At 38.8% G+C, this 23,353-nt stretch overlaps 1 protein-coding gene across 2 annotated transcripts in view; it reads right to left on the reverse strand.

Moving 5' to 3' along the window:
* The window catches only part of NAV3 (neuron navigator 3), a 258,103-nt gene extending 237,798 nt beyond the window's left edge, over positions 1-20,305 (reverse strand). For both annotated transcript variants that reach the window (XM_065743241.1, XM_065743240.1), the window contains exon 1: positions 20,043-20,305. In XM_065743241.1, coding sequence (XP_065599313.1) covers positions 20,043-20,285 — 243 coding nt within the window. In that variant the 5' untranslated portion in view covers positions 20,286-20,305. The remainder of the gene's footprint in view (positions 1-20,042) is intronic.
* Between the last annotated feature and the right edge of the window lie 3,048 nt (positions 20,306-23,353).

Below are 23,353 nucleotides of genomic sequence, written 5' to 3' on the forward strand. Positions count from 1 at the left end.
GCTCCATAAGCCTCAGACATGCATAGTAAACTTTGTAGTCTGCAGCTGAAAACTGTATTTTAAAAATCTACATAGAAACCCTATTCTCTTACTACTGCTCCCAAGACAGCAAATCACAGCTGCTCCTGTGGCAGTAGCTAGACCAACACTGATGAGTGCTCAGTTACCAGCCAGGTATGACACGATTACCAAGATCTGGATGCAGTCAGCTAAGGACCCTCTACCCACAGAGAATATAAGAATGGAGAAATTTTCATTAGCCTCATTAAATAGAACATGCTCTAACTGACAACATGCCTTATCCTCTAAAATAACCAGATCCAGGAGGATCCGTGTCAGCTACGCTTCCCACTGCCCTACTTGTCAGGAGCAGCCTAACAGGGACTGAAAGTGCTGTGTAAGGAAAATGTTCAGCCCCGGAAGGCAGAGAGGGAGGATGACTCATCTGGTGCTGTTCCCAAGTCGTCCTTGCCAGCCAAACCAAGAGTTCACTGATGTGCTTCAGAAACCACCCCATTTGGCTTTCCCAGAGATGGGTCCACAATCTGGGTCTTCCATGCAGGGGTAAAAGAACAGTTAGAAAAGGCACTCTCCTACAAAGGATAAGGTGGCTACTTCCAGTACTGTTATATGGCTCATGAGATAAGTTTTCTTTACTCTACATGTTTCAGCATCTTCCCTGAATATAGTAAGAAATAAGCAAGATTTTGTTGTTTCATACAAACAGCAACCAGCGGTAAAGCGAAAGTATAAAGGTTATTTTTTCTTGTTTTTCGTGGTAAATTTTGGGAAGTGTTCCAAAGTGCGTTTCTGAGAAAACTTTTGATAAGAGCTTTTTAAGAAAGATGGAGGAACAGAATCAGCAAAAAATATTGCATGGGCCTCATTGTTTAGTTAGATATTAACTTTAATTAGGTCAGCCATATGAGCGTAAAACACTCTACGAAGTGACTGGAATTACTCTGCTACATGATCTGATAAGAGTCAAGCTCTAATTTCCTTTTCAGATGTCTAAACTGCATTTTTCAGGATTAACATCATAAGTTCTGTAAGAAATAATATAGAAAGGGTGGAACCATACATGCACACGGAGTCACTAAGAAAGTTGCTGGGTTTGTCTATGCACAGTCTCAAGGCCCAGGCTGTGTGTGTGAACCCATCTGTTGAGCGCTGGGTTGCACAGCCCTATTCTCTGCAGCTGTGATCTTCCACTGTCCCCTCAGGGGCCCTATCCTCCCTCCCTGTTTACCCTTCCATAGCATCTTTATTGGTTCAAGCCTCAAAGGTTGTCCACTACGTGTTTAGGAGCAACTTTCTCGTTGTAAGCACAGTGACCCACAGCACAGAAAATTTGGATGTGTGAGTATTGAAAAAAACAAGGATAGGAGAATTTGTGATAATTTTCTCCTTTCTTTGCTTCATTCCTGTGGACGTAGGAAGAAAAGCTCTCTTTCAGTGACAAAAAAAAAAAAAAAATTGCTGCCTGCATGGTCAAGAAAATGAATGCAGCGACTGTGGGATTTGTGTTGCAGTCATTTTCATAGAAAGGCTTCCAGATAACTTTGCAGTATCAGCCTCAATGTGTACTTTGTGCGGAAAAGATTTCCCTAATCATCAAAGCTCTGTTTTAATAAACAATCACAGCAATTAGTGCATGCCAGATAGAGGAGGCAGCTGTGAAGAGCTTTTTGTCCATTTCTCTGAACATCCTTCCTTTGATTCACTGAATTTTAACTCGAAGCTCATTCAAACAGACAGAGCCCTAACATTTCTGTCAGTTGCTAACACTGTTGCACTTGTCCAGCGAGCAACAGAAGGGTCTCACTGCTCACACATTCATTCCTCTACCAAATACACACATTTTTTCATCCCCATCCTGGGGACACTGAAGGTCTATAAGGCTCTCACTGCCCCTTATGAAGAGCAATTTCTGCTGCAGTATTTGACTAGAAATAAGTGAGCATACTCCAGCAAGGCCATGAGAAGTTCAGTATTTAAACATTTACGTAATAACATAAACACAGATAAAAAATTCTATTTGTCTATAAGCTGCTTTCCTCTCTGCTCACTTATTTGAGGCTGTTTTCATGAGTCTTTTAGAACGGAATCTATATTGTTGTCCCACTTCTTCAGTATCTAATATTACTTGGCCTCAACCCTTATTTGAACACTTGGACTTGTCTGGAAAGTCGTAAGAGTGATAGAACATGTGACTTCATTTGAACTGTTGTCTACAGCATGTCACATTTTTTATCTGAGACACTGAAATTTATTATCATGAAGCTGAAAGAGAGAGGTTCTTTAGCCTTCAAAAGTTAGTTTGGAACATCACTGGTTTCACATGAGTAAATAACAAATTTTAGAGGAATTGTACAAGGCACTGAGTTCAGCACTCTGCAATTTAAATTAAGTCTGTGGGTTAAAACTGATTCCAAAGAACACTAAAATATTCACAACTTGTTGACTCGCTTTTCTCTGAGTTGAACTGTTTTAGTCTCACTTTTAATGTATTGTGGGAGACAAAAGAAAATGTACATAGCATTATGTACTTTCTTTAGGATAATCAACAGTGTTCTGTGTGATTAAGAAGCTACAAGATAAACATATTAGGTGCAAATGGTAATTATCCATCAGTGATCTATAAACCAGATAAAATATTAATACTACCAATATTAAAAAACATAAATTATTCTGTAAGAAGTGCCACAGATTCTTTGGGCCTACAAGCTATCCCAGAATTAAGTTATTTTTGTAAGATACTTCATTTTTGACTGACATAAAACAAACAAACAAACAAAAGAAGATTAATAAAGCGAGCTGTGTGAGCTACTAGAAACAAACAAAATGTTCAGGGATAAAGTCCCAGACTCATTGCACCTAACTGTAGGTGCCAGCTTGGGAATAAATCTACCACAAGTTCTCTCAAAAATGGAGTGGAAAGCACCTTCTGAGGGGGAATCATGTTTAAGGGCATCTTTGGAGGTGCCTCTCTCACTGCTGTGTGAAGTTCATGTGATAAAGCACTTGGTCCACCACCTTGCAGGCAGAACCCAATGTATTTACATTCAGACCTAGAAACTGGCCGGTTTGGAGGAAATGGATAAGCTATGAGGATGGGAGGAAGGAAACACAGAACCTCTAAAAGAAAATAGCATTAATATTAAAAAAAAAAATGGACTAGGTCTTTGATTTTTGGATGTAACCAGAGAGCTTGACAGAACCAAATTTTAGGTTGTCCAATTTGAAAGGAAAATCATTTCTGTGAATAACTGGTACTTTGTAAGGACCTTCAACACTGGTAAGAAAAAAACAGTCACCCTTTTAGAAAGCTCATTTCCCATATTCCTGCAACAATGAGATATCAAAGTGTTTATATTTTTGGGTGGCAGGCATTTAGATACCTTTTGCCCCATCTTGCAAAATATTCTTCTAATCTACCTGAAATCTCTCCCTCACTCTGGTAGGTTCTACATCTGTGTTCTTGTTTCTGCCTCATTTGAAATATGAATAACAGCAACTGAATTTTCACCATCAGCTCATAGGTGCTAGGTTTTTTCAGAATGATCTCCAGATTCCTACTAGCTGAGACATCAATCACCAAGCCTTGCTAGACAGGCTGGTTAGAGAGGTGACAGCTCCAACACTTTCCAGTTATCTTTAGTTCAAGACAATTCATCCAGCAAAGAAGCTTGTGGTTCAAGAAAGGATTTACCTGAGAGATTTCAGTGAACACAGCCAGGAAAAACACCCTTTTCAGAATACATAGCCAATTTGATTAAGGGTGTCTGTAGTTCTGTCAGTTATTAATGAGCCTCGCAACTTATATCAAGTTAATAAGGAGCAACCACAACCCCTTAATATTATCCTTCTGTGTAAGCAACAGCTGCAGCTGTTACAGCAATGTCATTCAGTTCCTACCTAAGAAGAAGAAAAGCAACACATGGAGAAGCTGTAATATGCAAGAGAAACTTTCCTTTGTAAGTATATAAGTAGTTTCTGGACTGTGACAACAAATGGGAAGGAGGAAGTATAATGTTGGAGCTCGCTGAAAATGATGTGTAAATCATGCATTGATATACTGCTGAGATGGTAAAGGAGAGTTGTGCAAATATAGTGCCCACTTAAATATTTTTCTTTTGTGTATAAAGCCTATGTGGTGTCCATACAGCAACACTGCCACAAATTCAGTAAACTAATTTGTTACAGCAGTTCAGGGTAATGATTCATCTCTGTATGTCTACTATCTCTGCAGCACTGAGCTGAAAGATAGCTGCAAGAATATATCAAAGTGAAACATATCTCCTTAACAGAGATACCTCGATTTCCTATGTAACTGGCTCATTTCAGTACTATCTTTGCTTGCTCATCACTCCTCTTCACCACTTCACAGGGACTTTCAAGAACTTTGTATCACCAATCTGTTTTAAGGATTAAAACAGGATGTTCCTCGCCTCCTGCATGCCTGGCTCCATCACTCTTATCATGACAGTATCTGCTCCAGCTTTCAAAGTAGCTTCAGAAGATTTAAATAACAAAGTTTGGAACATAGATGTACAATCTGTAATAATAATAACATTCAGTACTTGAAATGAGAATACCTTCCCAAATAAAAGTTCTAAACTACAGCTAAGTTCCATCTCAATTAATACCGCACATCTGAACAGTAGGTGTTGAACTAGTTGGTGCATCTCCCCTTAATTAAGGTAAAGATGCACATACCTCCAGAGGGTGAGTCATTCTACTTTTACATAAACATCCCAGAAAAGTGAAAGGAATTGCCCTCAGGAGTATTCATCTTTGCCATTTGACTACAGCAGAAGCTCAGGCAACTAGCTCAGACTGGATGCCAACCTTGTAGCTGGCTATAGTGAGGTAACATGAACCCTGCTATGACCAGGGGCTCCATATAGTGCTTGAAGACAACTAACAGCATCTCCTTGCCTGTGTGTTGCCCGTTCTTAGCCTCCAGCAGAGTCGTCTACGCATTCCTAGTTTGAATTTCAACTAATATTGCTTCAGTTTTCAATAAATGCAAGAATTGCATGACGGAATTAACAACTTTTTTCTCAAATACTCTATGTTCTGTGCTCCCCACACCAGCCAGACTTAGCCGATCTGTGATGTGGGAAAATAGCTAGGGGCACTCTTGAACTTCACTGATATTTTTCTTTAATCTTAAGTTATTTTCAGGCAGGAAAAAGCCGTCCCAAACAGCCTGTTCCCTGCTCCACATCTTCTGCTCATGCTAGCTGTTTTTCACACAAACTTAGTCCTGACTTAAGAACAGAATTCAGCTATTAAGACCTAGTGTTACTAAACTTGAAAAGAAAGATTTCATTAAAGAAATGCAGCAGTTCAGAACACTGGTCTATACAAACTGAAATCTTATTTGTATGTGTAAGAGGACAGAGAAGGCAAACAGGGATTGGCAATTAGGACTGCAAGCAGTTTTTTACTGTGCTTATTTCTACTGCCAAAAAGTCATTTATGGGTGGGACAGAAGGAGCTTCAATTTTAATCTTTGGAGCCATGAATGCGAACAATTCCATGCAGAATTTATGAGCTGTTTTACTTATCAGTATTTCCTCAGAGTTTTCACGCAGTCAGATTGATTACCCTTTCTTCATACTGTTTGTGCGTGCTTTAGCTCAGCTATACAGCTACACAGAAATGGACATGAGCTACATACTGTACCATACAAGGAAAGTAAAGGCAGTGACATGCCAATCATGGTTATTATTTTTGTTAGAAAACACAACATGATATCACTCATAATAAAAACCCATGTTTCCAAATACTTAAGCAGCAAGCATAACCTAAATATTTGAGGATTTTTTAAATAACCTAAGTTCCATATGTCATTGAATTAGGCAGAATAAAAGAAAGAAAGAAAAAAAAAAAAGGACAGACAGAGGTAGTCTTGTTTTCTTCTGCAACATGCTTATCATTCGTGAAACAATTTGTCCTGAATGGCTTCAGTGCACAAAGAAGTCTATTTTTTTTCTTTATATATCCATAACTTGATATTTTACTCATAACATAAGTAAAAATCTCTCTGATTACCAGAAAATACCACTTGCCTGGCATAGAACAACTCAGGATAACAAAACAGACTCATGTTCCCAAAAATGAGGCCTTCATCCGGGGCCTACCATGCATTTATACATCTTATTTCACGGATGTTTTTTCCCTATATAGTGCTGGGGACTCAGGCATAAGCCCCAGTTCTGCACTTAAGTACCAAAGTGCTCAGAGAATACGGGATACACACAGTCCACGTGACTCAGGTACATAATGTATGCCACAATACATCCACTGACAGACAAAGCAATTTCCCAACTAGTAATGGCAGTTTTCACCCAAGTTAACCAGCAAAACCTCTATAGAAAGTTTGGCAGAGATGTTCATCATATTTCTCAAAAAATAACTTCACTCAGTGGCAATGGCTGATGGTTATTATTAACCAACTTCTGGATGGATTTATTGAGTTGGAAATAAATGCTAGTATCGAGGTTTTGATCATATAAACCTTGGAGCTTAGGTATTGACTGAACCTGGAGTACTCCAAGAACAATTATGAATAATTTAAAAATGAACAAATGTAAAAAAACGAAACCAAGATTTTTATTTTATTTTTTTAATCCCTAGAAAACAATATATTTTTGCACTATTTAATTTTACTTGTCTACATAATGATGAGATTAGCTATACTAGTACAGCATGAGTAATGAGAATGGATTACAGACATAACACCCTCCAAGACAGGATGTAGTTTGTTTGTTTAGAAAATATCACTGGTTTGTGGAAGAAGCATTCAGTATCTAAGCCTGAATGGTTTGAAATCCTATCTGGTGATAATGTAAGAAAGTAGGAATTTTCTAGCACAAGGAGTAATGTCCATTGAGGAAATGGAGGAACTCACACTGATAACATCAACTGCACAGTGAGTTCTGATTTTGGAAGTATGATTTTGACATGTTTCTTAAATGAGGTACTGAAAATGATCTAGCTAACAAATATCTCCCTAAAGGTCACTGGGGAGCGATAAAAGCAGAGAGCTGCAGAAGTGTACAAATAGGGGGTGACAGTCTGTAGTCTGTATGGAAACTGACTCCTCAGTAACTTAAACATCTTTTCCTTCTCTGCAGCAGGGTCCTCAGGACTGCTGAAGAAGGTTCATTTACCAGAGAAACTGGGGAGGAAACTGGGAACAGACAGTTGAGAGAGATCACAGGACTGCCTTGCGGTCTCTGTTCTTTTACTGGGATTTCAAGCTGCTTAGCTGCTGCAGGATTATAAATGGCCTGTTGCTATATTGAAAAAAAAGTTCTCATGAATACTTCACTTATGCAAATACAGACATAAATGTGAATAGGTACCTGTCTATGAGCATATATACCCACTTCTAGTATGAGCTGCAGATTTGTAATTTTATCATGGTTTCAGTCTTCCTAGGATGCACTACTGCTGACAAGGGGCTAAACCTACACTTATTATCTCTGTGCTGTAAATATAGAATCATAGAATCCTTAAGAGTTAGAAGGGACCTTTAAAGGTCATGTAGTTCAACTTCCCTGCAATGAACAGGGACACCTACAGTTAGATTAGATTACCCAGGTCCTGATCCAGCCCTGCTTTCAAAGTCTTCAGGGATGGAGCATCAACCACATCTCTTGGCAACCTGTTTCAGTGCCTCACCACCCTCACTGTAAAAGACTTTTTCCTTACAGCCAGCCTCTTTGAGCTTGAAACTATTTCCCTTTGTTCTATCATCACAGACCTTGCTAAAGAGTCTGTCCCCTTCTTTCCTGTAGCTCCCTTTTAGATATTGAAAAGTCGCTATGAGGACACCTGATACTGATATACTGATATGGAGCAGTGACTTCAGAGGAGCTGTAATAACATTTAGTGATTTGCATTGTTAACATTACCAGTCATCCCCACTCCAGTCTATGTTCTGCTGCTCTGACACCACTGTGGCACACCAGTGCTTGGTGTATTATAATACATCTGAAAATATCCCAAAAGCAATGGCAAAATTAAATTAAGTAGTTGAGCATAGATGCAATACAAAACTTGTGAAGAATGAAGCCATTTATATAACTGTTAGGGGGAAAAGCCTCCAAATTGCACCAAAATAAAGGTTTGATCTGTTAAAGTAAAAAGGATGGTGAAGTAATGTTGTCTTACAGAGTCCCTAAAGCAACACCTGAAATTTTATCAAATGTTAGTTAAAATATCATGACTAATGCCTAAGCCTAATTAAGAGCTTAATTTCTGTCTTCGATTCATCAAAGTGAATTAACTACTTCATCTACAGAGAACTTGTTTGCTACTATGGCAGGAACCATTTCTTATTTATATTTCTCATTTCTCTTTCATAATTTCTTGGACATGCCATTGTTTTACAACTTGATCAGGATACATATTTCTTCCTAATCAATTCGCATAAAACATTGTCCATTGTAACCATGTTGTAAATCGTCGTTTTTTTTGTGTACAAAGGCTGTTGAAATCTTTAAAGGCATGTATACATCTGAGTGAAAATCACTTCTGAAAATCCTGACTTTACTGTCATCCAAGCTGAAATATTTAATGGGAAGTGAAGGAAACATTTGTCCCATTGGACTGGAATATGACCTCTATCATTCTGCCTTTGCTGGCATTTATATCAGTATTTCACAATGAGATCTTACCATTTCTCTCACATTAAATGAGATCATCTCTAGTTTTCAGGAGAGAAGGGATCAAATTTTCCATAGATGCAAATATGTCCCTAATCTCCTTGTTTTTAGGGAGTCTGAGTTCTCCAGTGTCTCTTTCGCTGATCTGAATCTCCTGTGTTATATTCTTTCTCTGTTGCCAAACTCCCTTTAAGGTTTTTGTTTTTTGTGGGTTTTTTTTTTGAATGTCAGTGTTTGGCCCAAGAAACCAATTCCAAATATGCTCGCTCTCATGCACTTCCTTCTTCAAAATGTTGTTTGGTTTGCTTTTACAGCTTCCCTTGGGACTCTACACTTCCCTGCACCATGCCCACAGATGAGGCAGCACAACCCAGACAAATTCCACATTGACAGTACAGGGCCCTGGGAAGAAAGCCATGTTTTGCTTTCTGCACATTTTTCTTTTATTCCCCACTCCCATCTGCTAATAGCTTATAGGATCAAACTCTTAGGAAGATAGTGACTGACATAGCTGGCCTGAGCTGGGAGGGCTTCCTTGCCTTCACTTCTTGCTGATTCAACCACCAACCTACTGCCAACACCGAGCTCAAGAAACCAAGTTCTTGCTCAAGAGTAGTCAGGACCAAAAAGTTTTGCAAACTAGATTGCATTCAAAGATAAGGAAGTGGTATTGCCTGTAAACAAGGCACCTGACTGTCAATAAGATGTCGTTTATTTACTGGATACCTTGCTTCTTAGATTTTGGCTAATAATTCAGAACTCTGCCAGTCTCTGGTGTGATACTGCAGTGAGGTACAGAAAACAGCAACAAAGATGCTGGTATTCTCTTCTTACCTTTGCCACGAGCACCGATTTCCACAGGACAAATGTATGTTGTGTATTAAATGGCTTCTACTCGTGTCTTATTACAAACCAGAACTAAGGATGTACGTGTTACTAAGCTGTCAGACAGGAAGCTGTTAACATCAGAAGCAAATTAGGTGAAAAAAAAAAACAGTTTTTTTTAAGAATATCCAAAGTAACTTCAACAATATTTTTAAAAGTAGCTAATCAGATTATTCCCTTGGTATTAAAAAAATAAAATGAAATAATGCGTAACCACCAAAAATCTTTAGTCTAAAATAATGGCATTAGTACCATTTTGCACAAAGCTGATTTCAAAGAGGTACGTGATAGAAACCAGAAGTGAAACTAGTTTGTGGCTTCCCATGCTAATCGCTAGGCCCTACTCCCTCCCAGAAGCATTTCAAAAGCAAATCTGAACCTGCAGCCTCCAAGCCTTCAGATGTGTGCTGCTCCTTCATGAGAAACAGATTCCCCATCTCTTCCTTCCAGCATGCTGTCTCTGGCGGGTGAGCTGGCCAGCAATGACTAAAGCATTCAGGCCGATCAGCTGAGGATATTTCTAAGCTCCTTTTGAACTTTTATTTGTTATTTTACATTCTTATTTAATGCCTATTTATTTCCACTACAGAGACAGCTTACAGAAAAAAAAAAAATTAAAACAAGAAGGAAAACAGCATGTTTACTGCATAGATGTGCTGCCAGGAAATCCCATTGTTGTAGTGGTGAGTAAAAGTCCTGCACCCTGACTTATGTCTTACTCACCCTAAATCATGTATGAGCCACGCAGCTTTTTGTGATTAATGAAAGTGGTCAAATGTTTTACAACACGTCTTAGGAAGTTGTCCCTCTGTGCATGACCACTCCGATTACTAAGTCATGATGATTTTACACATGCCCTGTAAATCAACTCCTGATGCACAACAGGAAGCCTTTACTGCCAGATCTTTTGGAGTTTAACACGGTATCAACATGATACAAAGCCAGGTGTTGAACTCTGAAAGGCAGATATTTTGAAATGGAAAACACAAGAGAGGGGTCAACATCTATTTTTGTTCTACCTTTGCAAATTTGCTGCAATTCATTCACTAACTGGTGAGTTTTACCCGAGCAAAATATTTTAAACTCGTGATGAGAGACATACAGAATGATGAAATCATTTCCACTGGATTAGGATCAGAAGGGCAGAGCAGTAAAAGAGGTTATGGGAAAATAAACACAACTAAAAAGGTAAGTCAGACCAAATATCAGGCTGAAACTAGGTTAGGACAATATTAATATTGCATTTGCTTAACTTTTCTTATGCTTTATGCAGAGTCAGTACAGTGGCTGGCACCTTCTCAGTTTGTATACTCCAAAATACTGTGATCCTGCCCTAATCACTTTAAAATACTGCTTCCCCTTGATGTGCTTATTTTCCAACTTGGTTTACACTGAACATACAAAGGAGCCATCAGAAATCTACACATCTTACACAAGGGAATTGTTCCTTTGCATTTACCAGACAAAACACTCCACATTCCTTTTCTGAATTTTAAGTAAGTTATGCTATCTTTCAGCCAAAGTTCTGCTGCCAGTAAAAACAAAAAAGCAAGGTTTTTGACCTTAAAAACATCACAGGCAAGTGAAGATTCACACAAAACATTCCACTAGAAGGTTTGAGAATAGATAGATGCTCCCTCCTCTCCCAGCTTAGTCCCCAACCACTCTAGCTGTCAAAAGGCTATTGTTATAGCATGGGCTTCCTCCAAGACCACATCCTGTGAATCAGGTCAAAGTGAAACACAGAGCTGCTTTAAATGAACTACTCTTTGCTTGCTCTGCATGCAAGTGTAAGAAAAGCTACACAACTCAAAAATATTAGTTTACTAGAGAAAAGAAGTTAGTGGGCTTAGACAGGAATGAACACAGAGTTAAAACAACTCGCACTTCTTTGCAATTGATGCCTTCAGTATTTTGTAAATACAAGAATTTCTGCTGCAACGAAGCTAATCAGTGTATACAAAACCAAACTTAAGTACCAAAAATGTCATCTCTCTTTAAAAAAGGCCTGCTTTTATTTCATAAATATTTATACTTTCTACATCATGTTTAATAAGTGAAAAGCCTATGAGCAGCATTACATACAAGGCTTGCATGAGTGCTATACCACTCTAAGAAGCGCACAATATTTTTGCATCTCCAATAAATCATGTCAAAATCTGTGTTGATCAGATGTGTCAAAATCAAAGAATGTGGCTCCTACAGAGAAATTCCAAAGTCCACCTTGGAGCTGATGCCAGCTACTAATATTAGGAGGAAGAAAGAAACAACACTCTCCTTGTGAAGTAAACAGAATAAATAAATAATTATCGGAACTTTTCTTTCTTAACTGATTTATTGGAAGAGACAAAGATTGGGCTGGTGGCTATGATAAGAGTCTGATTCAAAGACCTAGCCCAAGTGTGGGAAAATCATCCATTTCCCCTTAAATCTCCTCTCTCCCTCTGTGCTGTGGGGATAATTTTCTTCCTTCTCCCACACTCTAATACATGCTATAGAACTGTGAATAACTTCTACAGTGTGCATGCACACTCCCTGTTGCAATAACGCCCCAATCTAGTAAAACACTCTAGGCTCAAGGTCTGGTTAAAACTGGAAAAAAAAAAAATCACGGAGAGGACATGAGAATATATTTTTACTTCAGAAAAAGAATAAGTTTCAGCTGAACTGAGTTTCATGATCTTTATGGTACCCCTCTTTCTGCTGGGTGATTTGGGAAGCTCCAGGATCCCAGCGAGCGGTCTGAACAGCCCCCATGAAATGTGACAGGCTGAAAAACTTACAGCAGTGTTCCTGAAGGAATTTTGAAGGATCTCAGAGCTCTAAACTGAACTGGATTCACAGGGTTTCTAGGTCCATTGCACAGAACTGGGTTTCTGTGATTCCTTCTCTTTGTCAGATCTCATAGAATCTGGATGCTTGAGGGCACTCCAGTGCTGACATCCCCTATGCCATGGTAAGGAATGCTTCTGGTCAAGAAACTATCTTGCTGGTTTCTGACGATATCTAATCCTGTTTTCAGGAAACTTAACAGGAACTGTAGTTTTTCACAGAAATGCCTTTGGAAATATCCATCCTGAGCAATGCCATATTTAGTAGCAAAGATGTCTCCAATTGAGTTCTTACATCTCCATGGCACTGTGAGCCACAGGGCTAATCAGCTCAGGCTCCCGGAGTAGCGGTTTCACCACCACACACGTGCATTCAGCTGAATCAGTGAATGAGAAAAGAGACCTTCAGGAGATTCACCTAGTCCTGTGCACAGGAAGGGTCAGCATAACCATGCTATGAATGGCAGGTGTACATCTGCTTGGTTTTCTTTTAAATTCTCCAGTGACAGAGATGGTACACCTTCTGAATGCAGTGTGTTCCTCTGTATAGCCACTATTAACTGCTGGAAAGTTTTACTGAGGCCTAACAACCTCCTGGGGTATAGTATAAGCCCATTATTTTTATGTAGAGATGGAGACCACTTATCTCCATTTATGGTCATGGAGAACAGATTACCCTGAGAGGCTGCATTTATTAGCTCTGGTGTTGCACCAAGCAAATGTTGCTGGGTTGCTTCAAGATCTGGAGCTCTGCTGCTTGCACACATTCTGGAATCTGTGTACATACAGTCAGAAACACTTCTATTTTCAAAGAAAGAGGACCTTTTTAACTTATTTTTTCAGGAAATACCCAGCCAGCTTCCCTAGGGACAGATGCAATACAAAAGAGTAAAAGCGATTGTTTTCTATCAGCTCTCAGTGCCCATCTAGTATGAAATATGCTGAGTGCTAAGTTATTTTATTAGAGAAATATAGAAAAAGAAGTCTAAAGGTACGCAGAGGTCTTAAACTTGAGTTAGTAAATACCCTCCTAGTCACAATCCCAATTAAAAATTACAAACAAAAAGCATATTTCAACCCACACTCAATACAATTTGCTCATAAATACAAAAGCTTTTAGAGTTATGTACTTGTATTACTGTTCATTTATCTTAACTATGTGAAAATGTGTTTGCTATAGGAGATTAGAAAATAAACATGTAACAGTAAAGTCGCTTCCAAGCTCGTGCAGCATGAGACTCTTAAATCAGTTACAATACAGCATAGGCAGATGGTGCTGAATGCACAAAGCACATTAAAGATGCTATCTGTTTGATAAAGAAATAATTCAGGCCACAAGGCAAAAAGCTGAAAATGCTGACAATCTGAACTCCTTCCAGCTGTCCTGGATTCACTGGGCCAGTGTGAAGTGTAAACACATGCAGTCCCAGGTGTCAGCAGTGCCGACTGAAATTTCTGACAGCTAATTCAGTGCTTTTGAAACAGTGCTAGCTTCCCAGCACTAGTGGTCACTATGGGGAGATGATGGGCGGCCTCTGGCTGCTTCTTCTGTCCTTTTTGCTGCCTTGGCCACAGCACTGTAAATGAAACACTCGGCACAATGAGCAGCCTCCTTTCTTGCCAACCCACAAGGCAGACATCTCCAATGTACTAGCACTGGGAAAAGGAAGGGTATGACAAAGTGGGGAAATAAACTCATTTATTTATGTTCCCTAGACTCGCTGTGTCAAGAAACTTGGTAAAGTTTGGCCCTGTGAGACCAGACAAAAAGGTGTCCAAGAATCTGGAAGGTCAGATAGATGTGGGATTGCAACAGATGCCGCACTTGAGAGAGCTGGGGAATGGTGGGAAAGGGACACACAAAATCTATGATGTGGAAGGATTCGCTGAATAAAGACAGAGATATGGAAGTCGTTCATGGCACATATCTAGTTTTCCAATGTGCACAGTACTCCCATAGGCATGATCAGGGAGCTCCACCCATGGAAAGAAAGCAAAAATGTCTGTCTTAAGATCTGTCTGGATAGAGCATCTTAGCCATTCTCCAAGTTTGGTGTCTGGCAATAGGCGGGAGTTACCACACCACTGACAATCTGCTGACGGCTGATGAGGCAGAAATGAGGGGTTTTCATGCACATTCCAGTGTCCTGCTGCAATAGCACTGGCTGAATGACACCAACACTGAAAGCCCTCAGATCAATACTGTGATGTAAAAGTATAATACTAAATGAAAGGAACTTCAAGAGCCCTTTTAATAGCAGCTGTACAAGTTTTTTGCCTAATCACAATTTAGGATTGTTTTGTAGCACTGACATTAAATTTTATTTTAGATCATTTTAATGATATTTTCTTGGTGCAACTAAGAACCTACAGAGCCTAGTCTTTCAGAGCCATATCCCCCATCTAGAGAGCATCTATTCACCTCTGTTCTGCTGCTTTACAGACCACTTTCCCAACCCAGCTGCTCAGATTTCCATGCTCTACAGAAGAAACCACTTACATGTCTTTCATCAGGTGGACACATCATATTCTTTGGCATTGCAACTAGAAGATTTTGCAGTAGATCCATTTTCTGAGTTCCCCTGAGGTCTTCAAGTCTCAAAATCAGATTGTTTAGTGATAAGCAGGGTGTGGCAGGACCACATAAGAGAGTGTCCATACATCCTCTGTATGCCAGGATCTCTACAGCTCTTTACAAATACTTGAAAGGAGGTTGTGACAAGGTGGGGGTTGGCTTACACTTCCATGTAACCAGCAATAGGACTAAAGGGAATGACCTCAAGTTGCACCAGGAGAGATTGAGGTTGGATATTAGGAAAAATTTCTTCACCAAAAGTGATCAGGCACTGAAACAGGCTGCATAATGAGGTGAATGAGTCACCGTCCCTGGAGGGGACAGTTGGACTAGATGATACTGAAGGTCTTTTCCAGCCTTGGTGATTCTACGATTCTGTGATCTCCGTGTAATAAGAATTTTAACATAAACCATAGAAAATGATGTATCTATAAAAGTTCTAAGTTTATATATACGTACTGGATCAGCTGTAGAACCTAACACTTTCCTATAAGGTATAAAAAATGTCGCAGTCATGACATGAAGATTTGATATGTTACATATAGATAAAAATTAGTATGTATAGAAGCCTGTAAAGATTTCCACCAGTAGGAAGGAAGAAGAAGATAAAGCAGACAACAAAGGACAGATAGCGCAGAGAAAGAGAAATTGAAAACAAGAAAAAAAAAATATATGATAATATGACAGTACAGGAATGAATTAGCTTGGAAAAAGGATAAAATCTTATCTTTGAAGTCATATAACCAAAACATTACAACTAATACATCAGATTCATCCCATAGAACACTACATTGGCAAGCTTAAATGATAGTGCAGTGCTCCTAAAATGAGGAAGTTTGATGATGAGAGGAAACCATGGGAAACTTATGGCTCAGCACTACAAGTAGTAGCTCTGGGTAGCCAGGTCAGAAGACTGAGGTGTCTGTCATGGGTGCCAGCTCCCCTCATCTGCTCAGATTTTTGCCAGAGAGGATTTCTGTCAGTGTCCTTGTGGCCACAGCATCAAATATGTGAGGGCTGCTGAAAAAAATTATATCCACGTCGAGTGAAATATTATTGGCATTGAAATTATCCTACAGGTCAGTATAGTACAAAGTTATCATTTAGTGACCAAAATTAGTTGTTTTTACAAAGTTCCTCTGTTCCTTTGTTTTCACCATTTCCACAGTATCAATTTTTCATTTAAAAACTTATTGTTAAAAAGAGTACCACAAGGCAGCCTAATGTGATCTGATAATTCTGGTCTCATTATTGTAGCAAGCGATATGAAAGCAGACACACAGAAATATTAAACACTACTTTGTATACAGTTAGAAAAATGTTACAGCAGATGATTCTATACTGGCATTTTCAGATGTGGATTTTAATAAAAACAAAGTATGGTCCAACTGAACAGCAAAACTCCATCTGCTTCACGGCAAGCCAGCATTTCACCTTATGAATTCAGCAGCTGAATTCTTTTCCTGTGTACATATATAGGAATAAACTTTTGTCTATATGATACTCAGGGAAGAAGAATGTGCTCCAAATGCTTGTGTTCAAATATTTTGCATGACTATTCACATTGTAAGTGCTCATGCAGTCAGCTTAAACATTAGCGGGCTTAGCAAGAAAGCAGATGGACTAATATGTGACTTTCATACCAAAGCACAAATTGGGAGAATTCTGAACGAAAGTGTATAAATTACACACAGAATAATTTAATTATTACCAACTTATTTGACAGTAAAGAAAGAGCATTTAATATAATCCCTCCTTTTTTTTCTATTGCAGAGTTTAAAATAATGTCACTTTTACTAAACTTCAAACTGCATCATGTCCACAAAAAGCCACCAAGACTACATATGCAAAAGCAACAAAATATGTGAGAAAGGAAAAATGCTTAAGAAAAACAGCTCTGATGTTTACAGCTGTATTCCTAGCCAGTCCTGGCAATGCAGTTGTGTGAGAAAGCCAACACAAGTGTCAAAAGTCTCAAACAGTCAAGTACAGTGACACTGAAGGCCTTAGAGGAAACAGCTCGGTGGCAATGGCCTACTGTACTGACATATGTAACTCAAATTTATCTTGGGGTTCTTAGCAAGTAAAGACAGCAAGAGGATCACAGGATCATAGAATGATAGAATCATAGAATGGCCTGGGTTGAAAAGGACCCCAAAGACAACCTAGTTTCAACCCCTCTGCTGTGGGCAGGGTTGCCAACCACTAGACCAGGTTGCCCAGAACCACACCCAGCCTTGCCTTCAATGCCTCCAGGGATGGGGCATCCACAACCTCTCTAGACAACCTGTTCCAGTGCATCATCACCCTCTGAGTGTAAAACTTCCTTCTAACATCTAACCTGAATCTCCTCTGTCTTAGTTTAAAACCATTCCCCCTTGTCCTATCTAGTGACCCATGTAAGCATATGTGTCAGAGAGCCTATATGTGTCAATCTAACTGCCTTGCAGACACAAAAGCTGGTGATCCACAGAGCAGAATGTGTAAAATACAGAAGAGATCAAAACTAAGGTCTGCAATCCAGCAGGCAAGGGCAAATGTTAACCAGATGATTAATTCATATGTTCCACTGTCTTTTGCAGATAGATATTCATCATCTTACCCGCAAAAAAAAAACAGTGCTGTTTTATAGCCAGTGATATAAGCATACAAGTAGTATGCTATAGAAAAAAATTTTACCCCCATGTGGAAACTCTGACTAGGTATTTACAACATTTTGACTCAAAGGCCTTTTTTTCTGATCACTGTTATAATGGAAACATTCCTTATGTACAACACTGTACACTACAGAACCATGTAGGAATGTCCTTGCTAAGAAAGCAATCAGCCAAAGGTCTATGGGCTCTTACAAATGGTCAAGTTTTAGAACACAGTGATATATGGAATCTGCATCCACACAGCAAAACTGGAGGAACCTCCATCCTAATAACTCATGCAGATTGGTGCTTGGATTACTAGGGAGACCAGGCAATGGGAAACATGGAAGCATGAATCCCCAGCACCGATGAATGAAAATATCATTTAGTAATTTAGGCTGATATTTTCAAGTTTGTTAGTGACAAAAGCCTAAAATCAACTTCTTCATCATAACTGCTCACTTTATTATGCAAATTCTGTTACCAAAATGCTGATAAGTGAATTACAGAATTGTAGGGGTTGGAAGGTACCTCTAGAGATCACCTAGTTCAACCATTCTTCAAAAAAGTGTACTTGGAAAAAAAAATGAACAAGGGCATCCACCAAGTTTTGCTGGAAAAGTCAAGACTTTATAATAGGGAATACAGAAAAGCAGCAAGTTCTGGAACAGTCAACCTATCTATAAACCTAGGTGTCTAGTGGATGTTTTCAGACTAGCATGTGCATAAAGCAGCTTTAAGGATCATATTCTAAAAGTGCTCAGCTGCCTCCATTGAGAAGAGAGAGACGGACATAATAGCTAGCAGGATGTTTTCTTCAAATAACATCCTCTAAGTGTAAAAGCACAGTCAATCCACAGAAACTTGAAATTCTCAAACTCAGATTTGAGAACCATTTGAGTCCATGTAGTTTGTTACTTACTTTACTTACTAGTACTTCAGAAATACTCAGGACCAGATGTCTTGGAAGGAAATGTGGATTACTAAAGGAACTGACTCTCATTAAGACTCATGCTAATCACTAATAGATCCTAAGCTGTTTAAACACTGAAACAAAATGTTCAGTCTTCCTCTACATTTTTTTCAAAGAATAAGGAAATATGTTATTCTGTATTCTTTTTTTTTCCCTGAACACAGTACTTCCAAATCTAAAATACTTTTCATACAATATTCACTAAAGAACAGCATCAAAGAGTAAACATAAGGAATCTTTTACTATTAATGATAAATGTGTAAGCGGGAATTACACTGTGCTGAAAAGTTTTATTCTTATCTTCATGTTGCACTCATGTCATAGAAAAGGGTTGTTCATCATTTCTGGAAATCAATAAATGAACAGTCTGGTCATTGTTTATATTTCTATTAGACATCTTTGAGATCACCAAAACGTCATCTGAAAGGCAGAGAAAGGTGACAAAGAAAACTCAAAGAGAAAAATTAAGTGACATGACCAAAAGCCCGTGAGAAATATGTGTCAGGGATTAAAAAAGAAACCAAATGTTCAGAATCCCTTCCCTATGCTTTACCACAAAACCAACTTTCTTCACTAATACTGAATTAATTCAGTAACTAAAAACAAAGGAAAACCAAATACATACATTATGTCTATCTTGCTACTGTAACAGCTTTGATTGCACACAAGTGTCCTTTAATTAAATTTGAAGCAACTACAAATATATGCTTAATCACAGTTTGGTAACCAGTTCCACAAACCAAAAGTACCAGGAAAGCAAGAGTGGTTTTTTAAATTATCTATCAAGAATCCAAAAGTAACCCTTTACAAAAGAAAAAAACCTCTATGAGCAGCCTAAAAGTGCTATGGAATCTTAATTAAGAAAAACTTTTTTTTTAATCATAATCATAATGAATCAGAGCTAGATGAAGACTAGGAAGAAATTCCTTGCAGAAGAGAAAAAACACAGGTACTTTTCATTGGGAAGCTGCTTTTCAGGTTCTGCAGCCAGAATAGCCAGATCATTTGAAAAGTGAAAAGAAAATCAATTAGTTGTTTTAAAGGAGCCTCCCTGTGGGAATAAGTGTGGGTGTGAGATCTCTTTTGAAACTTCATAATATAATGTGAAGCAGCCAAGATTTATGATTATTTTTTTTTAGTGCAGTCATGTCACTGCTCTGTTTATGGGGTGCTGGTTTGATTTTTTTCTACTTGTGATTCTACTGATCCATATCAGATTGTTCTGTGAAATTTATCATTAGATTAATATTAACATTTCACAACCAGAACATTTATTCAAATGACAACACTGAGCAGACAAAATATATGACTGCTACGTAAGTTCACTGCTGACAGCAAAAGTCTATCTTTTACCCAATCACACCCAAGCTGTGCATGCAGCAAGTTTCTATCAGATTCATCCCAAGCAAATTAAAATTTTCTGAGAATTCAGATGTGCAGGTAAAGTTTCCAACTAACCTTGCTATCTTCCAGCTCCTGGGTTTTCCCTTGAAGCGTTCTCCTCTCTCCAAAATCACAGGTTGACTTTAACGTGAGCTGACAAGACAGCATTGAGCTCTCTGCCCCGGTAAGCTCCAAGGACTTTGGTGAGTAGTGCTGCGAGCCGGTGGGGCCAAGGTTTGGTATCGGGAGGGCAGTATGAACAGGCTTTGACCCTACAGCTGGCTGTCTTAGCTTGGAGGCAACCCCAAGCACAGGCATGGCTTCTCTAAAAGTATCTTCTTTCTGCCAAAGAAAATGCTCCTGACCTCAGTCTGGTAGACTCCAGATTCAGCAATTCCAGAACAAATACTTTAAACAAAAGTAGCAGTCATCTTTTCAGAAAGTCCTTAAAACAATAACATCACGAATTTCACAAGGAAGCAAAAATTTTCCTTCATCTCTGCCTTCTCCCTCACAGACACTCACACGCGCTGCTCAGTGAGTCAGTGGCTCTGTAAGACTAAACACTCCTTTGGGGCGTGAACTTTTCTTGAAGGTAACTGCCACAAAGCTGCCTGTCTGGGATTAAAGAACTCGTAAATTTGGTTTCTCTTCTTCCTACGGCATTCCAGGTCTGCACGTTAAGTGAATGAGGGACGGGAGAGAAGGAGGCAGAGGGGAGATGAAATCTCCCTGTACTCCAACTGTCAAAACAGCTCTGAGACCACAACACTGGAAGCGGAGACCTCTTCCTGACTGCATAAATAACCAGCCCACAGCTTAAAAAAAAAAAAAAAAAAAAAAAAAAAAAAAAAAAAAAAGCAAGCCTCTTTTTTTTCTGATGAAAAAAAAAAAAAAAGAGTTGAGCAGTGGCCAAAGCAAACAGCTGTTGGAAGAGTTTTTATCCCGGAAATAATCTCAGCAATGAAGCTGTTTGTCTGATTCCTGGCTATTTTTCACTGCTGACAACCATGAGCTAGAGTGTTTCATTCCCTGTTCCTCCCGTGAAATCAGGTTAAAATCGTGCAAGAGCGTGGCTAGGAACAGACGCTGAATCACAGCGTGGGTAACGTCTGCCTGTGCTATGAAAAATCCATACAAAAACACAGAGCAGGATATAGGAAAATCACAAGCATTGTTAGGAGATTTAGTCAATAAAGCTTTTCAGGGCACTTTTTTTCTTTCTTTCTCAGTAGTGGTACTAACGTCATCTATTCAGTTTTAACACTTCCCTTTCTAAAAACATTTCAAGCTCTATGAAGTGCACATCCAATGCATCGTTTCTGCTTGCTGTTCATAGACACGTTCTTCCTGGCAACCTTAAACCCTTCTACAGGGAAACACAGATAGGCAGACAGAGCAAGCTATAAAATGAATCACAATGGATGGTACAAATTGCTGAGCATCATTAATGCTTACTTAAAAGGACAACTGTAAATTTCTATGAGTACCTACAGCAGGGGAACACATTTCAAACTGTGATGTGAGGGAAAAAAAAACCTGTACAAAAATGTCACACCATTACACACCTATGGGATTTAATCATCTATATTATGGGTAGAAATATTCCATGCTTTTATTGTTATTTTTTCCAAAATAAAACACAGAGACCTGAATGCTATTCTGCCACTACTCTCCATGGTGTTAACCTGCTCTACCTGAATAGCAGACAGTGTTCACACTATGATGTAAGCTCAGGGGAAAATAAAAGTCTTCAGGATCTAAGTTGAGGATGGCAAGAATTACAAACAGCATTTAAAAGAAAACAATGTAAATAGGAAGCAGGCTAGAAGGAAACTTTTAGGCCAACTTTTGAGATTATTCTGCATAATAAAACTACATTTTTTCACACAGCATTTTCCTCCACCTTTCATTTAAAAGATCACAATGATATATTAGTTATGAATTCAGATTTTTATATTGACTATCTACAGTTTACAGGAGTGAATCCAACCTTGTTTAATAATCTCCTGAGTTTTCAGTGTGTATACAGAGAAGCAGAAAAACCTATTTCAGCACTCTCTGCTTAGCAATGGGCGTTACACAGTACTGCACAGAGGTACCTACTCTCCATTTTGGACAAGTTCAGCACACTGGCTCCAACACTTTTCTCAATGGGTGGAATATTCTCCTTCCAAGTAGTGTTTCAGGTCTTGTGCAGAGCAAAAGGGAAAAAAACTCCTTGTGCGGTCTGCATTTGTTCTCCAGCACCATAAAGCACTGTAGCTTGTTTAAGTTTCTAAGACACAACTGTTAACACTTTAGAAAGAGCACATATGCAAAGGCTGAAGTGGACCACAGGAAAAGAGGGATTTATCTGTTGCAAGGTTTGAGATGAAAAATCCTCATGAGGACTGCTGACCAATGAACAAGACAAAGAATAAACCAGAGTCATGAGACAGATACTTTCTTAAACAGAACTTTGCCAAAAAAATGTAATTGAATCTTATTACTTCTCAGGGTTATAATTTTACAAAGTAATATATTATGGCAATCTTGCTGCTCTTCTTTTGAATATGAATGATGAGGTCATGATACCCACAGTCTCCCTTGCACATTTTCTCAGCACAGAAACCCTAAGAGTAATAAGCAAGCTAGCTTACCAGGAGAGAGTAATCTGCAATGCATAACCAAAACGGTTTGGAAACAATGATGTTAAGCTGGTGTTACTCTTTCAAGAAAATTATTACTCTTTCAAAATAATCATCAATTATAGTGTGACTACCAGGTCACTGCCATCAGCTTCAGAATCCCATTTTTCTCGATCTTTTGCAACAATATAAACCTGAATTGCTTCTGATCTGCAAAGATATGAAGGAGAATTACTTACAGGAATCATTCCTGATTTCTGCAAGGTAATTGAGGAAAACAATAACAATACTCTGTAGGTAAGAATGTATTTTCAGGTCTCATTACAAGTCTAGTCTTTCTGTTTTTTTGTTCTCTCTCATTCTAATTCTCAGCAAAAGATAAGAAACAAACATCTGTTGTCCTTAGAGATCACTTACCCACGTTTTTCACTAGAAAGGATCCGCGTGCCTCATGATTACTGTGGATTTTATGAAGGATATCAGGGGAAAAGAATATTTAACAGCTAAGTTTCAGATGTGTTTTCCATGTGAACCACAAAGCAAAGCATAAAGCATCTGTGGACAAAATACCTCAAGTGGCACCAGGTGCAGATAATGTCAATAGAGCTGGATAGGCAAGGGACAACATCTCAGATAGATGTCTTTGAGAAGTGCCCTTAGGTACTGCAAAAGGAGGAACAGGAAAATGTGGCCACAGGAGCTGCAAAGATCACCGTTAGGAATTATGGTGACAATGTGAACTTGGTGGGATTGTTC

The sequence above is a fragment of the Cyrtonyx montezumae genome, unplaced genomic scaffold, assembly GCF_038088225.1.
Source record: "Cyrtonyx montezumae isolate F1298 unplaced genomic scaffold, pur_monq_1.0 scaffold_3, whole genome shotgun sequence".
In the NCBI taxonomy this organism is placed as follows: domain Eukaryota; kingdom Metazoa; phylum Chordata; class Aves; order Galliformes; family Odontophoridae; genus Cyrtonyx; species Cyrtonyx montezumae.